The 17131-nt window shown below is 37.8% G+C and overlaps 1 protein-coding gene across 1 annotated transcript; it reads left to right on the plus strand.

Annotated features, from left to right (window-relative positions):
- The first annotated feature begins 1656 nt into the window (after nucleotides 1-1656).
- LOC117983251 (serine protease inhibitor 3/4-like) lies at nucleotides 1657-13278 on the plus strand. Its single transcript, XM_069499167.1, has 8 exons — nucleotides 1657-1827; nucleotides 7453-7593; nucleotides 9224-9427; nucleotides 9993-10091; nucleotides 11100-11240; nucleotides 11563-11775; nucleotides 12474-12630; nucleotides 13097-13278. The coding sequence occupies exons 1-8, from the start codon at nucleotides 1657-1659 to the stop codon at nucleotides 13276-13278; spliced, it is 1308 nt and encodes a 435-aa protein (XP_069355268.1).
- Nucleotides 13279-17131: the final 3853 nt, after the last annotated feature.

The following is a 17131-nucleotide window of genomic DNA, read 5'->3' on the forward strand; positions in this document are numbered from 1 at the left end:
GAACCCTAAAAATTGGTCATCACTACTTCTACATAATATTTTAAATATTACAATGTGTTCATTTGTTGGTTTGTCCTCCAATCACGCTGCAACGCAAGCTGTGACGGATTGACATAACTTTTGCATGGATAGCTGCAATATGTTTTGCATGGATTCAGGATAAAGGCCTGGAGATCCACTCTTTATTTCGGAAAATCAAATACGCTAGTTACTATTAAAACCCCAACGTTATAAAAGCAAATTCAATATTTCGTAAACATTTACATTATGAACCCGAATCAAAATACGCACCTATTATTATCACAACTGGACCAAATAATCAGATTAAACAATAAAACCGAATAACCCCCAAACTGTTTTTATTACACGCCATTTGCAATAATAGCGCGAATCAATGATCATCAATATTCATTCGAATAATCAATATTCATTCCAGTAATACATATTGAATCGCCAATATTCATTCGAATAATCGCGTGATGGGCAATGATTGAATCATTGATTGTAGAGTAGTTGCCTGCGCCGCCGTCAGAGGGCGTAGTGGGGCCCTTTAATATGTAAATTGCTACTGGGGGCCTAACTGGCCATTGTGTGCGCCAAACGAGGCGCCAGATCTGAATAAACGGCTTAGCCAGAGATAACGATGAGCACCCCCAAGATCCGATACCTGGGTGTATAATTAGCCTCGATAGCCTCGATAGCTACTCGGTTAAAGTAACGGACTGAAAACTAAAAGGTCGCCGGTTCAAATCCCACCCGTTGCACTAATAATTGTCGTACCTACTCTTAGCACAAGCTTTACGCTTAATTGGAGAGGAAAGAGGAATATTAGTCAGTAATTAACTTGGCTAATATTCTCTTGAAAAACAACGACAGAAATCAGTCATCATCATCATGATCAACCCATCGCCGGCTCACTACAGAGCACGGGTCTCCTCTCAGAGTGAGAAGGGTTTTGGCCATAGTCTACCACGCTGGCCAAGTGCGGATTGGCAGACTTCACACACCTTTGAGAACATTATGGAGAACTCTCAGGCATGCAGGTTTCCTTACGATGTTTTCCTTCACCGTTAAAGCAAGTGATATTTTAATTACCTAAAAACGCACATGACTCCGAAAAAATAGAAGTGCGTGCCCGGGATCGAACCCCCGACCTTCGATTGGAAGTCAGTAGTTACCTTGAATCTAGTTCTATTTCATGGGTCGTGACTTTTTTTTGAAAAATTGCTGTCTAATTTTAAGCACGCCCACAACATGCCTTTCACACTTTCCTAAGGTTGAATAAAAGGAAAGGTGACTGACTGACTGACTGACTGATCTATCAACGCACAGCTCAAACTACTGGACGGATCGTGCTGAAATTTGACATGCAGATAGCTATTATGACGCAGGCATCCGCTAAGAAAGGATTTTTGAAAATTCAACCCCTAAGGGGATGAAATAGGGGTTTGAAATTTGTGTAGTCCACGCGGACGAAGTCGCGAGCATAAGCTAGTCATACAACTAATCGGAAGAAGAATATGAAACATTAAACATTATTACCCAAAATACACAGTGTATTACTGGAGTCATGAAACGATTTCAAATATCGTCGAACCTATCTGAAAGCACAAAATATTCATCGCGCGGGAAGATAAAGATTTTCTTTAGAGCAATATGTACCTCGAGGCAGAAGTGAGGCGGAGGCGAGGCCGAGGCGAGGCGAAGAAGGTTTCCACACAATCTATCGTCGGTATAATGGCGCTGTTAAAGACAATATTCTCGGAAACATATTGGATGCAGCTCGACGAATGTGTAAGCGAGCGCGCGACGACCGCTCAGCAGGTGGTACACCGAGTTCCGAAATCTCATTAAACTTTCATCCTTCAATATTGTGAAAACTTGTTTTTTTAGGGTTCCGTACCTCAAAAGGAAAAACGGAACCCTTATAGGATCACTTTGTTGTCTGTCTGTCTGTCCGTCTGTCTGTCAAGAAACCTACAGGGTACTTCCCGTTGACCTAGAATCATGAAATTTAGGCAGGTAGGTAGATCTTATAGCTGACATTTGGGGAAAAATCTGAAAACCGTGAATTTAGGGTTAGATCACACAAAAAATAATTAAATTGTGGTCATGAACTAATAATTAGTATTTTCAACTTTCGAAGTGAGTGACTATATCAAGTGGGGTATCATATGAAAGATCTTCACTTGTACATTCTAAAACAGATTTTTATTTATTTTTATGCATCATAGTTTTTGAATTATCGTGCAAAATGTCGAAAAAATACGACTGTAGTACGGAACCCTCATTGCGCGAGCCTGACTCGCACTTGGCCGGTTTTTTTCCCATAATATCAGTACCCTTATTATAAATGCGAAAGTGTGTTTCTTTGTTGGTTTATTGGTTTGTTGGTTTGTTGGTTTGTTGGTTTGTTGGTTTATTGGTTTGTTCTTCAATCACGTCGCAACGGTGCAGTGGATTGACGTGAGTGGATCACCATCGTCAACCAATACACGTCAACTGCGGAACATAGGTTTCTTGTTCTACACATCATGGTCTTGCACCAACTGAATCCAGCGGCTCCTTGCGACTCGTTTGATGTCGTCCGTCCACCTAGTCTACCAAAACTGCGCCTTCAGGTGCCACGTCGCTATTCTAGCACCTTGGGGTTTGATCCCAACCCCTAACTTTTCGGAGTGATGTGCGTTTATCGATTGCACTGTTTGACTTAAATACTATTAACGCTGGCTCCACACGTTGGCTCCAACGCTGGCGCCAACACTGATCGCACGACGTGTGAAATTAGCTTTGCCAACGTTGTGGCCAATACTAATTTCCCGGTCCACACGTTGGGCGAACAGTGGCGCTGATTCTGTTTTTTTTAGCTAAACTAAATTTAAAGTATCTGCATCCTCTTCTTTTTATGTTGCAAAAAAAGGACCAAACACGATTTTTACATTTAAAGAATGAAAATTTTAGTGCACGCTACAAATTTAAACCATATGCTTACGACTGACGGCTAAAGTGACGAGGTTTGTCGGCTCTAAATTAAACATAAAACTGTCAAACTATCTATGTCTATGTCTGTCCTTTTTATATTATATTAGTAAGAAGAGGATGCGAATGCTCTATAATTTAGTTGTGCTCAGAACACAGAGAATTCAACTCCTAGAGTACGCATATTTATTTTGCATGAAACAAAATCGTAAAATGTTGGCGGGGGACAGGTGAGAATGCTTTGTTGTGATTGGTGGACTTAAAAGTCACGTAATCAAAACAATGTGCGGAATGAGGGTACCGAACGGACATGGGCCGACTTTTATGCTAAGCAAGTGCCTAAGTTTGGCGAGTGGGGGTGTTCGGCTATTAGGCGTCTATAGTTGATGGTCTGTGGATGATGGATGGTCAGTACCAATGTTGGATTAAAGCATCCCAGTGTACCCCGAGTGTTAGCAAGCGATAAATCCGAAGCTACATCTATGCAGGCGCTCGATTCAATTTTATTACTATTCTCTGCCGACGAGTTATTTGATTCAGCCGTCAAAGCGGGCCGCACCACGGTTACATTATCGACTCTGCGAGAGACTTGCTTATCGGCCAAGATGCAGAGCGAATGGATTGTCTCGTCTTTTGAAAAACTTGTAGCTTTGTAAGGTTTATTGGTAAACTAAAGTGACATTGGTACTGATCCTGAGCACACCTAAGTTTTAGAGTATTCACATCTTCTTTTTACTAATATGATATGAAAAGGACAGATACAGTGTGACAGTTTTAAATTTAATTTAGAGCCGTCAAACCTCGTGACTTTAGCTGCCAGTCGCGAGCGTATTGTTTAAATTTGGGCGTGCACTAAAATTTAGTCTTTTAATGTAAAATTCATGTTAAAGATACTCTAAATTTAGTTTAAAGAAAGACAACAGAATCGGCGCCAGTGTCTGTACACTGAAATCTATGCCTGTTACTATTGATGGCATCATCTTCATCATGATTGACCTATCGCCGGCTCACTACTGAGCACTGGTATCCTCTCAGAATGAGAAGAGTTTAGGTTAGGTCCGCCACGCTGGCGAAGTGCGGATTGGCAGACTTCACACACCTTTGAGAACATTATGGAGATCTCTCAGGCTTGCAAGTTTCCTCATGATGTTTTCCTTCACCTATAAACCAAGTGATATTTAATAGCTGAAAGGTCTGTGCGTGTTATATTTGACTCTGCTTGAGCAAGACGAGAGCGAATAGATTAACTCATCTTTAAATCTCTTCTTTTAAATTGATCTCGTCTTTAAATCCATTTGAAAAACTGGGGGGTATATAATATTTATTGGTAGTTCCCTTTTAATACTGAAGTGGAATAAGCTGTTACCTCAGCGAGTGAACTGTTAACACTAAAGTCTATGCGTTTTGCTATTGATGACATTATTTTTTGGTTTGTTTTTCAATCACGCCGCAATGAAGCATCAGATTGACGCGATTTTTGCATGGATATACCTACTTGTAGTAACCTATGTTACTCTCCAAGTCTTTAAGTTGGAGAGTAATTATAAACATACCAGAAGTGAAGTTAAATATTAAGCACGACACACAGCGGTTTATCGAGAGTTTTGCCTTTCATAATAACCTTACTGCAATATTAACTTGATTAGGGCACAATTGCTATTGTAACCACTCAATCAGAAATGCGACCTAAACACAAAAACATTTAATAGTCGAACCAGAAGTGAAGTTAAATATTAACCACGACACACAGCGGTTTATCGAGAGTTTTGCCTTTCATAATAACCTTACTGCAATATTAACTTGATTAGGGCACAATTGCTATTGTAACCACTCAATCAGAAATGCGACCTAAACACAAAAACATTTAATAGTCGAACCAGAAGTGAAGTTAAATATTAACCACGACACACAGCGGTTTATCGAGAGTTTTGCCTTTCATAATAACCTTACTGCAATATTAACTTGATTAGGGCACAATTGCTATTGTAACCACTCAATCAGAAATGCGACCTAAACACAAAAACATTTAATAGTCGAACCAGAAGTGAAGTTAAATATTAACCACGACACACAGCGGTTTATCGAGAGTTTTGCCTTTCATAATAACCTTACTGCAATATTAACTTGATTAGGGCACAATTGCTATTGTAACCACTCAATCAGAAATGCGACCTAAACACAAAAACATTTAATAGTCGAACCAGAAGTGAAGTTAAATATTAACCACGACACACAGCGGTTTATCGAGAGTTTTGCCTTTCATAATAACCTTACTGCAATATTAACTTGATTAGGGCACAATTGCTATTGTAACCACTCAATCAGAAATGCGACCTAAACACAAAAACATTTAATAGTCGAACCAGAAGTGAAGTTAAATATTAACCACGACACACAGCGGTTTATCGAGAGTTTTGCCTTTCATAATAACCTTACTGCAATATTAACTTGATTAGGGCACAATTGCTATTGTAACCACTCAATCAGAAATGCGACCTAAACACAAAAACATTTAATAGTCGAACCAGAAGTGAAGTTAAATATTAACCACGACACACAGCGGTTTATCGAGAGTTTTGCCTTTCATAATAACCTTACTGCAATATTAACTTGATTAGGGCACAATTGCTATTGTAACCACTCAATCAGAAATGCGACCTAAACACAAAAACATTTAATAGTCGAACCAGAAGTGAAGTTAAATATTAACCACGACACACAGCGGTTTATCGAGAGTTTTGCCTTTCATAATAACCTTACTGCAATATTAACTTGATTAGGGCACAATTGCTATTGTAACCACTCAATCAGAAATGCGACCTAAACACAAAAACATTTAATAGTCAAATGAGTCTGTGGGTGAACACTGACTGACTTAAGAATCATCTAATACTCGCTTTTATACCAATCGATTCAAGATGGTGATGCAACACATCACGTGACTTATGTCAGAGATAATTAATTATTATAAGTGCGCTAACATAATATACCTAAGTTACTATTATATTTCACAGATAAAGTAAAATCTAAATAAAATGCTATGGTAGCATTCAAGTGAGAGAAATTTGTGATGGAAACGTGAATTTGAATTTCGTCATAAAACTTTATAGCTTTATTACTCGTTCGCTCTGGTATTACTCAATTCAAACACTTTTTTACAATACTGTACCTGCGTATTTTGTAATTTTAGTGTAGTAAAATGCTAGTAGGTAGTGTTTTATTTATTTTTACGGCTTTACTTACAAAGTGTTTTACTTTTAAATAGAAGATGACAAGTCATTGGAAGTCCGTCGTACTTCAAATACGTTGTGATAATATTCTTATAGGGATATTCTTACTTCTCATGTTCATCTATCCCATTGTTGAATCGAAATTTGACCATTTGCGCAAAACTTTGGCTTTGGTAAGTGAAACCTTCATGCAAGTGACAACAACAACTGTACCTACAGAGCTTCAACTCAATCGGATGAATGATTGTGAACATTATGCGAACTAACAGATAACATTACAAACTATTTATACATACAGGGTGTAACCAGAACGCTGGGAAAAATTTAACGTTATTGTTATACTACCTAAACACAATCCAATACCAATAACCATTATGCTCATTTTGTAGTTTTAGTGATTTAGTATTTTCCAAACCCGCAATGTATAGCGTGCAAAACTCGGATTAATACCTCGCCTACGACGCGGCATTGGCTCCGAGTGGCCTACTTATGCAACGTTTATTAACCTCTAGCGTCAGTCAGATGTTTTATTTGCAATATAATCGTAAACTTTTACAAACTTTTAGGATTTCTATAATTTTTTCGGGTTTTTTTCTGGAACCATATCAACAAGTACTGATGTCCTATCATGTCTTCGTTTGTGCCAGCGTTCTTGTTACATCCTGTATATCTACTTATACCTACAAGACTTAAAATCACATACTATGCAGCTAAAAGTGATTTTGTTAGGTTCTGCGTTTATTTTGACTGTGCGATTTTGTTACATTAATATTTTAACTAGCCCGCGACTACGTCCGCGTGGATTTAGGTTTTGAAAATCCCGTGGGAACTCTTTGATTTTCCGGGATAAAAAGTAGCCTATGCCGTAGTAGCGTAGCCTTCCCCGGGACGCAAGCTATCGCTGTACCTAATTTCGTCAAAATTGGTTGAACGGATGGGCTGTGAAAGGCTAGCAGACAGACAGACAGAGACACTTTCACAATTATAATATTACTAGCTTATGCTCGCGACTTCGTCCGCGTGGACTACAAAATTTCAAACCCCTATTTAACCCCCTTAGGAGTTGAATTTTCAAAAATCGTTTCTTAGCGGATGCCTACGTCATAATAGCTATCTGCATGCCTTTCAGCCCGATCCGTCCAGTAGTTTGAGCTGTGCGTTGATAGATCAGTCAGTCAGTCAGTCAGTCAGTCAGTCAGTCAGTCACCTTCTCCTTTTATATATATAGATTATGGATTTACAGGAGGTGTTTTTGGATAGTCCCAACAAAAGTTTGATTGTGTCAACTCTGCTCGTAAGGTTTCCGCTGTGCAAGTTAGCTGCACACGCTCAAGGCTATGCTAAAAATGAAATGCTGTCCATTTTGGGATTCAAATCCGAGGCAGTAAGTAGCTGTAATCGTGGCTGCTGTAGTTAAAATTTAACAATCCTATACTAAAAGCTGTGATAGCCTAGTGGTTAGGACGTCCGCCTTCTAATCGGAGGTCGGGGGTTCGATCGCGGGCACGCACCTCTAACTTTTCGGAGTTATGGGCGTTTTGAGTAATTAAATTTCACTTGCTTTAACGATGAAGGAAAATATCGTGAGGAAACCTGCATGCCTACAGTTCTCCATAATGTTCTCAAAGGTGTGTGAAGTGTACCAATCCGCACATGGCCTAGCGTGGTAGACTATGGCCAAAACCCTTCTCACTCTGAGAGAACATCCGTGTTCTGTAGTGAGCCGGCGATGGGTTGATCATGATGATGATACTATGATTGTTTAATTTTAAACATTGAGAAAAAGTAATTTAACTTTTAAATTAATTTTTCTACCCACCCCACCCAGTAATCGTTGGGAGCTCTGCACTCGAAATTATAGACGAGTATAATTATATTATACTAGCTGATCCCCGCGGCTTCGCCCGCGTAGATTTAGGTTTTTAAAGATCCCGTATAGCCTATGTCACTCAGGAATAATGTAGCTTTCTACTGGTGAAAGAATTTTTAAAATCGGTTCAGTAGTTCTAAAGATTACCCCCTACAAACAAACTTAACGACATTACCTCTTTATATAATATAATACAACGGGCCGTGCAGCAGAAATCGTAATATTTTAATTTCGCCATAACTTCAAAACCAAACGTCCAATTTTAATCATTCAAAGACCAAATATTATCTCCATAAACTGTTCTTAGTGATGAAATCATTTATTTTGATAAGGATTAATAGCATGAGTAAAATAAACGCGTTTAAATGTAGTCCAAAAAAAATTCAAGATTTTTAAATAAAAAAATGGTTGCTGTGCCTCACTCGACATAGATGGGTATAGTGTGTCGCGGACTTTTTTGTAGATATTTATAAGATCTACAATTAATTAGAACATTTTATGGTTCTATCTTTTATAGTTTAGGCAGCGTACGCAAAATAAGTAACTTTTCTGGTTGATTTTTTACACCTTGTGTCCGAAAAACCCAAATATCTTACGGAACCCTATTTTTTTCCAAAATAAAATATAGCCTATGTTACTCGTGGATAATGTAGCTTTCGAATGGTGAAAGAATTTTTAAAATCGGTCCAGTAGTTTTTGAGCCTATTCAGTACAAACAAACAAACAAAGTTTTCCTCTTTATAATATTAGTGTAGATCAAGTCACACAATCCAGTTGGGTAGGTCAAATTTCGAGAAAGAGATCAGCCGCCGAATCCAACTCGGTTGGGCAACGTTGTCGTAGAGATGTTGGAGGAGGATTGTTAGTTTTTTTTTTTTTGTCTGGTGAGAGGCTCCGGCAGTAGCTAGTTACCACCCTACCGGTAAAGCCGTGCCGCCAAGCGATTTAGGGTTCCGGTACGATGCCGTGTAGAAACCAAAGTGGCATGTGTTCATTAAAAACTGCCATATACCTACCCCTTCCAGGTTAGCCCGCTTCCATCTTAGACTGCATTGTCACTTACCACCAGGTGAGATTGCAGTCATGGGCTAACTTGTATCCGAATTAAAAAAATTAAAAAAGTTTTTAGTTGTTTTTTTTTTAGTTGCAGGACTGCTACAAAAGTTTCTCTGATATTGTGTCGGTGGCAAAGAAAGACATGGACCTGATGATGCTGAACAAGATAATAGTGAACTACACAAGCGACATTCGATCCACGTTTCTTAGTGATACCACGAATTATGGTGTTCAAGTTGACCAGATTGGTCTTACTTACCCAAACCTAGCCGTTTCATTTGTGAATCGATGGGTGATACCTATATCTTCTTATTTTTTAAAAACATTATTAGCCATGTTAATCATGAAATCAATAAAAAAAAAAACATTTCAAAAAATGTGTTTGTTAGTTTGTCCTTCAATTGTCGTGATTTTTTGCATGGGTATCTAAGATAAAGATCTAAAAAGTGACTAAGGCTACCTTTTATCACGGAAAATCAAAGAATTCCCACGGGATTTTTAAAAACTTAATTCCATGCGGACGAAGTCGCGGGCATCAGCTAGTTATATCATAATCATCACAATTAACACTTCACCAGCCCAGTACTAAGCACAGGTCTCCTCCTAGAATGAGAAAGGTTTCGGCCATAATCTGCCACGCTGGCTCTGTGCTGATTGACAGACTTCAAGCACCTTTGAGAACATTATGGAGAACTCTCAGGCACGCAGTTTTCCTCACGATGTTCTTCCTGACTAGAAGGCCGACGACGTTAACCAAAAATCACCGCTTTACCAACTAGGTGTATAGGTATAGGTTTGAAAATAAAAAAAATCTGCTTATCTAAATTTATTCTTTTTCTTCCTCGAATTGGTTTCAGGTTGATAGAGAATCAATGAAACGAATATCAGATGTATTAGACATGGGTGATATAGATTATAAGACATCGATACTTATCGTCAATGCAGGGTATTTAAAGGTAAAGCCTCGAAATAGTAGCAAAAATTATTTATTGAAAATATAGAATAAATAAATATAGAATAAAATAGCTTCTGCTCACGACTTCGTCCGCGTGGACTACACATATTTCAAACCCCTATTTCACCCCTTCAAAAATCATTCCTTATCGGATGCCTACGTCATAATAGCTATCTGCATGCCAATTTTCAGCCCGATCCGTCCAGTAGTTTGAGCTGCGCGTCGATAGATCAGTCAGGTGACAAGAATACTGGCTGTATTTCAAATGGCAAAAAATGAGCCAGCCCTTCTGCCACCAGATAAACTGCGGTGAAAAGTCTTGTAAAAAAAAATTAGCACTAAGACTCCATGGGTCCAGGGTCTCCACTGCAAATGGAACAAAAATGTAACACTCGATAAGAGAAGCGCCGCTTACTAGTTTCAGCCATTTCTGCTGTGGCTCCCGGTCTTGATGCTGTCTCCCTGATATGACATGGCGCCAATGTGTGAACGCACGTTGCGTCACACTAGTGCCCGCCCCGTTCCCATGGAACCAGTGTCAATCCATCAGGTCTCTTGTCATCATCCCGACTAATCCCTGCCGGCTCAATGAGCGCTGTATTGTCTATGGTCGTCTCCTTGATACTTTAAGTAAAACTGCTGTAATAAGCGATAAAATGATAAGTAATCATCATGATCAACCCATCACCGGCTCACTACAGAGCACAGGTCTCCTCTCAGAGTGAGAAGGGTTTTAGCCATAGTCTACCACGCTGGCCAAGTGCGGATTGGCAGACTTCACACACCTTTGAGAACATTATGGACAACTCTCAGGCATGCAGGTTTCCTCACGATGTTTTCAATGTTTGTTAAAGCAAGTGATATTTTAATTACTTAAAAACGCATATAACTCCGAAAAGTTAGAGGTGCGTGCCCGGGATCGAACCCCGACCTTTCATTGGAAGGCGGACGTCCTAACCACTAGGCTACCACAGCTTATCAATAAGTAATAATATTAAGTATTTCTTAGGTCACATGGGAGTTTCCGTTCGACATGCGATTAACGAAGAATGTGAAATTCCACCATCACGATGGGAATATATCAATGGTGCCAATGATGACAAGAACCGATACCTATCTGCATTTGACCGATCCCTTTACAGATGCTATGGTAAATTATCTCTACAAAACGTTTTAAAATAATATTTCTGACAAAAAAATATATTTTTAAATAATTTGGTAAAAGGTATAGACGAACTTACAAACAGTTTAATGTTGAATGATGATATTAAAAGAGAATGAAACTCTTTAAAACACACACCAATATTTTTTTAAGTTTCAAAAAATTCAAAATTCAATAAATTTATTCAAAATAGGTAATAAATTACTCTTTTTGATTGTCAGTTGTTGGATTTGTTAGATATAGTGGTGATAATTCGGAAGTCTGAGAAGAGCCCACAACAAACTCAGTCACCTAGTATTTTATTTTTCAGTTTGTAAATCTGAAACTTGCATGTTTTGGATTGTCCCTAACAATAGCAGTGCCGAGTACTCGGAAAGCTCTTACGAAATTATTGAGTCAACTGTTCTCTCATCCTGACACTCTTCAGGGAGTTTATAGAAGAATGCAATATGGGCGTGTTAGTGTGATGCTGCCGAGATTCAAGGTTAAGACTGGTGTCGAATGGAATAAATATCTTCGAGAGGTAAAGTGCAATAATTTTAACGATTCAATGTAAATTCAAAATGGCTAAAAGAACCATACTTACTACAATCTTTATATATAAAATTCAAAGTCTTGATTAACTGACTGACTGACTTATATATCAACGCACAGCCTGAACCGCTGGTCCTAGAGACATGAAATTTGGAGGGTGTGATCTTTGTAGAGTGTAGGTATCCACTAAGAAACGATTTTTAGAAATTCAACCTCTAAGTGGTTTAAATGGGGGTTTGAAATTTATGTACCCCATGCGGACAAAGTCGCGAGTATAAGCTAGTTTGAAATAAGTACTGAATTCATAAGCAAGATAGATTTAGATAAGAAGAAGAAAATCCCGCGTAATATAAAGAAAACTTAACTCGATCAACTGACCAATCAAACAAGAAATACATAGAAGGCGAAGTAATAGAACAGAGGAAAATATATTAATACCAATATTTTAATAGTTGTGCCTGACCCACTTTTTACAATCATCAATGACGTCATGCCAAATTAGATCTATAGACTATGGATTCTTAGCTCCATCCATCCAACCAACCCATTCATAGAAATAGAAATATATTTTATTCAATTAAACTTTTACAAGTACTTTTGAAACAGAATGGATCTACCACTGGTTCGGAATGCATTTCCTACTTAATAGATAAATTATTATAGGTTAACTTTTAATTGTTATTTCAGATTGGATTACTAAAAGTTTTCAATGAGACCAATTCAGGGCTAAATGGAATATTGTCCGAAAATAGCCAAATCAAGAACATGTACTTGAGCAAAGTGAAACAGAAAAATTTCATTGATGTTGATGAAATGGGTGTATACAGGCAAAAAATAGATGATGGTTAAGTATTTACTGTTATTCTCGTAGATGATAAAATATGGATTAAGTAGGTACGTATTGTCAGGTTTGATATAGATATTGATGCATTTTTAAACAGTAAATTTGTGATAGCTGATATTGCAGGGAATCAAGACTTTTTATTGAACTGCAAATACACCAAATCTTTTGGGATTATAACTTAAAAATGTAAAATATTACAAGGAGTAGTTTGTGAGTTGATAGAATACAGATTAATTTACTGACTTAAATAATAATATTCTAACTTAGCCGTAAAACTAGAAGCCAGTTAAAAAAGGCACTATCAGTTACAATAAATCGTCTAATGATGAAATAAGAGATTTCACTCAAAAAGTTACAAATTAGATTCATTTCAAAGACCAAAATCCTGACAATTAGAATAAACTTTAGTTGTTTAAAAAGTCAATAAATGTGTTCAATAAAAAAAAATGTACCTAATTTGTTCCAGCTCGCCATGTATTCAACGAACCATATCCTCTAAGAGCCAACCGAGGACCAAGAGAGCATCACGGACCGCAGATAAGGGCGGACCATCCGTTCCTCTTCATTGTCAATTTGCAGAAAGATCACAACGATCGTCTGGATTTGCACGAATTGTTCACTGGTGTCTATTATGGACCTGGTTATTAGGAATTTTTTTCCTCTTTTTACTATAGCAGAAGACGGCTGCTTCCTCTGACATAAGGTCAGAGTCTTTTTTAATTATTAATTTTGTCAAATCCATTGTGCGATTTTTTAAAAGGAACAGAACAGTGCAATTTTTACCCGTATTAATCTTGGTATTCTATAAAACTAGACAGTATTGGGTCTTCATTACCTCGATCAGTTCCTTTTTATAGTTATTCCTGCTACTTAAGAGCAAAATAGCAGGAATAAGTTCTGACTTGCGTCGCTTTTAGGATTATTAAACTCATTATCTTTTCTTGCATCATTTCTTTAACTCCTGAGTGTTGGTTCATGGTTGATTTTTCTTGGACGGATTTTTGGGGAACTTTCTTTTCTTCGTTACTGTATAGGCGAATTCCTGCAATCACGTCTTGGAATTTCCTAGGGGACTCTATTATTTTATCTGCTTCATCACTGTGCAGAAGTATTCCAATAATGACGTTTAGGACTTGTACAAGTTATTCATTGGCGTTTATTTTGGCTCTTCTAAGAATGGGAAGATCTGTGGGAGAACCACAGTATACCGACATAACTCAACGCGTTGCGAAGCTGAGCACATAATTCACTTTGGGGTCCCAAGGTGCTAAAATTTCAAACAAAAGCTAATAAAAGTCACCAAATGTAATTACACGATCGAATGACTTAAAAAATAGTCAAAAACTCACAATGACAGCTAACTAGTGACCACGTGGCGATCACGTGCGACCCATTTGTGCAACTACAGCCCTTATAATAGGGCCAATCTCGAAAATTACAGACCTTAGCGCCAATTACGAGGCATTATTTGAACTAAATGAAAAGAGGTTATTGAAATAAATAATGGTGATGCAAATTAACTTACATAAGTGGATACAGCGGGGCGCGGGCTTTAATGATAAACTTTTGTTTTGCGATTTTCAGTGCTACTTGTTTGTAATAAGGTGTAAATTTATCTGTTGTATGTCGTATTGAGAGATTTTGTATATGAAATTTGGTCTGTACCCGTAGTACAAGATTTTACGTCTCACCAAACCAAACCAAATTCGAGAGTCGAAATACTACCGCGTTACAGTAAACTGGATCTTAAATGCCTTATTTTAAAGCTCAAGTTTGTCTACACTTCTACAGCCAGCGCTCCAAGCGGAAACATTGCGAAATTAAAATCAGTGGCATTGAATATTTGACTTCAATTCAAGGCTGTTTAGGTCCATTTTACTGTAACGCGGAAGTATTTCGACTCTCGAATTTGGTTTGGTTTGGTGAGACGTAAAATCTTGTACTACGGGTACTGTAGTATCCATCCCATCGATGACATCCCACTCGATACAATAGCAAAAAAAAAATTCAGACCCCCCCCTTTTTTGGATGTAACATCCGTTAGACCGATTTTGTTCGTATAAAATGTAGCCTATGTCACCCGTATTACAACAAATTAATTGACACGTCATTTATCAAAATCGGTCCAGTAGTTCAACCGCTACAGTTGAACACACATATATACAAAACATACATACATACATACATAGACTGCCAAAATCATAACCCTTGCTTTTGGCTTTGCCGTAGTCGGGTAAAAATGTATCATCATCATCATCATCATGATCAACCCATCGCCGGCTCACTACAGAGCACGGGTCTCCTCTCAGAGTGAGAAGGGTTTTGGCTATAGTCTACCACGCTGGCCATGTGCGGATTGGTAGACTTCATACACCTTTGAGAACATTATGGAGAACTCTCAGGCATGCAGGTTTCCTCACGATGTTTTCCTTCATCGTTAAAGCAAGTGATATTTAATTAATGAAAACGCACATAACTCCGAAAAGTTAGAGGTGTGTGCCCGGGATCAAACCCCCGACCTCCGATTAGGAGGCGGACGTCCTAACCACCAGGCTATCACAGCTTAAATGTACGATATTGGGAGAGACTATAAGACAGCTATAAGACTTTTTAAGGAAATAGCAAAAAGGTTAGTCGACATCACAGGAGACCGAAGAGCTGGCAGCTACCTCGGACAAAGAATTAGCCTAGCTATTCAAAGGGGGAACGCTGCCAGTATCTTGGGAACCTTGCCTAAAGGGACTCCTTTTAATAATATATTTTAGTTATAATATTATATTGTTTAAGGTTTTAGTTTTAGTTTAAATTATTAATTAATTAACTTTTAATTTGAATATATTTTATATTATCTTGTCACTAAAAACTGTCAAAGTCAAAAAGACATTTGGGTCCTTAGACAATGATATTGGGTAAATACAACTTTGATAAATACCTTTAGGAAAGTACCTGTTTGCAACTAAATAATTGCTTCCCTTGTGCATCGAGCTGTCGGATAACGTCGAAGATGGAATTAAATCTATGTCAGTAAAATATACTCTATTTTGAGATTAATATCCCCATAGTTGGTGTTAATTTTAACTTTTTTTAGGGTACCGTACCTCAACGGAACCCTTATAGGATCACTTTGTTGTCTGTCTGTCTGTCGGTCTGTCAAGAAACCTACAGGGTACTTCCCGTTGACCGAGAATCATGAAATTTGGCAGGTAGGTAGGTCTTATAGCAGACATTCGGAAAAAATCTGAAAACCGTGAATTCGTGGTTACATCACAAATAGATAATTGTGGTTATTTTTTTTTTAAAGAATATTAGCCATATTAAATGACTAATATTTCCCTTTCCTCTCCAATTAAGCGTCAGGCTTGTGCTAGGAGTAGGTACGACAATAGTGCAACGGGCGGGATTTGAACCGTCGACCTTTCGGTTTTCAGTCCACTCCCATACCGGTTGAGCTATTGAGGCTCTGAACTAATAATTATTATTATGGATTTTCGAAGTAAGATAACTACATATATCAAGTGGGGTATCATAATATGAAAGGGTTTTACTTGTGTATTCTAAAACAGTTTTTTTTATGCAATAGTAATTTTTGATATTGTACAAAATGTCAAAAAATTATCCAAATACGAAACCCTTGGTGAGCGAGTCTGACTCGCACTTGCCGGGTTTTTTATTTTACTATGCCCAAAGACTTAAAATATTTTTTAGTGCGCAACTTCTTACCTATTCTAAAGGTACTTACATAAATAAAATACCTATATACCAAAACATAACATAAATATTTTTAAATTATTTATAGTATTAGTTTGACCATCCAAAGGGGTAATGCTGCCAGCATCTTGGGTACAATGCCTCGCTGCGGTGGTCTCGATATTTAATTTAATGTTGTTTTTTTTTCAATTAATTTAGATATTTATAAAAATATTTCTTTGTATACCGTTAGCTTCCAAGTTAAAATAACATACATAGTTAAGTTAAGAAACACGAAAAACATGCAAACAAACAAAACTATATTATAAATTATAATTTAAGTCGTGCAATATAAATCGCTACGCAAAGCAAGTCTGTTCGCATTCTCATAATATAAGCACCTAATGAAGTCATAACGACGTTTATCCCCTGCACCGGCGACAGCGATCGCATGGAAATTATTCACCGCCCGCACTTTGTATGCATGGCAATTTAGATTTTGGCTGTATTCAAATCGCCAGAGAAACAATCACAAGCAATTATTAAGATTTAGGGCTCTGAGCAAAATATGCAGAATATTTCGCGTGGTTTGTTTTGTTGCCACAAAATCCCAACGCTGGAGCGCCGTGAACCAGGAAACCAAGATTGGTGAGTGTCCCTGAACCCGCAGAAGCTGAAGGCAGCCTGAAACGCCTGCAATCCTAAACAATTAAGAAGATTAATAGTTCCTCAGCAATGTATTAAGAAACCTGCAAACAGAAATAGTATGCATGTATTATACATAAGGCAAGTCTAGTCGCTCATCCCTGGCTAA

Source organism: Maniola hyperantus, chromosome 6 (assembly GCF_902806685.2).
Source record: "Maniola hyperantus chromosome 6, iAphHyp1.2, whole genome shotgun sequence".
Classification (NCBI taxonomy): Eukaryota; Metazoa; Arthropoda; class Insecta; order Lepidoptera; family Nymphalidae; genus Maniola; species Maniola hyperantus.

What these genes read in the sequence shown, in the direction of transcription:
- LOC117983251 (XM_069499167.1), top strand. Translation starts at nt 1,657, where the DNA reads ATGTACCTCGAGGCAGAAGTGAGGCGGAGGCGAGGCCGAGGCGAGGCG. An exon ending in TCAATGCAGGGTATTTAAAG is followed by an intron (nt 10,092 to 11,099) that starts GTAAAGCCTCGA and finishes AGTATTTCTTAG; the next exon opens with GTCACATGGGAGTTTCCGTT. An exon ending in GGAATAAATATCTTCGAGAG is followed by an intron (nt 11,776 to 12,473) that starts GTAAAGTGCAAT and finishes TTGTTATTTCAG; the next exon opens with ATTGGATTACTAAAAGTTTT.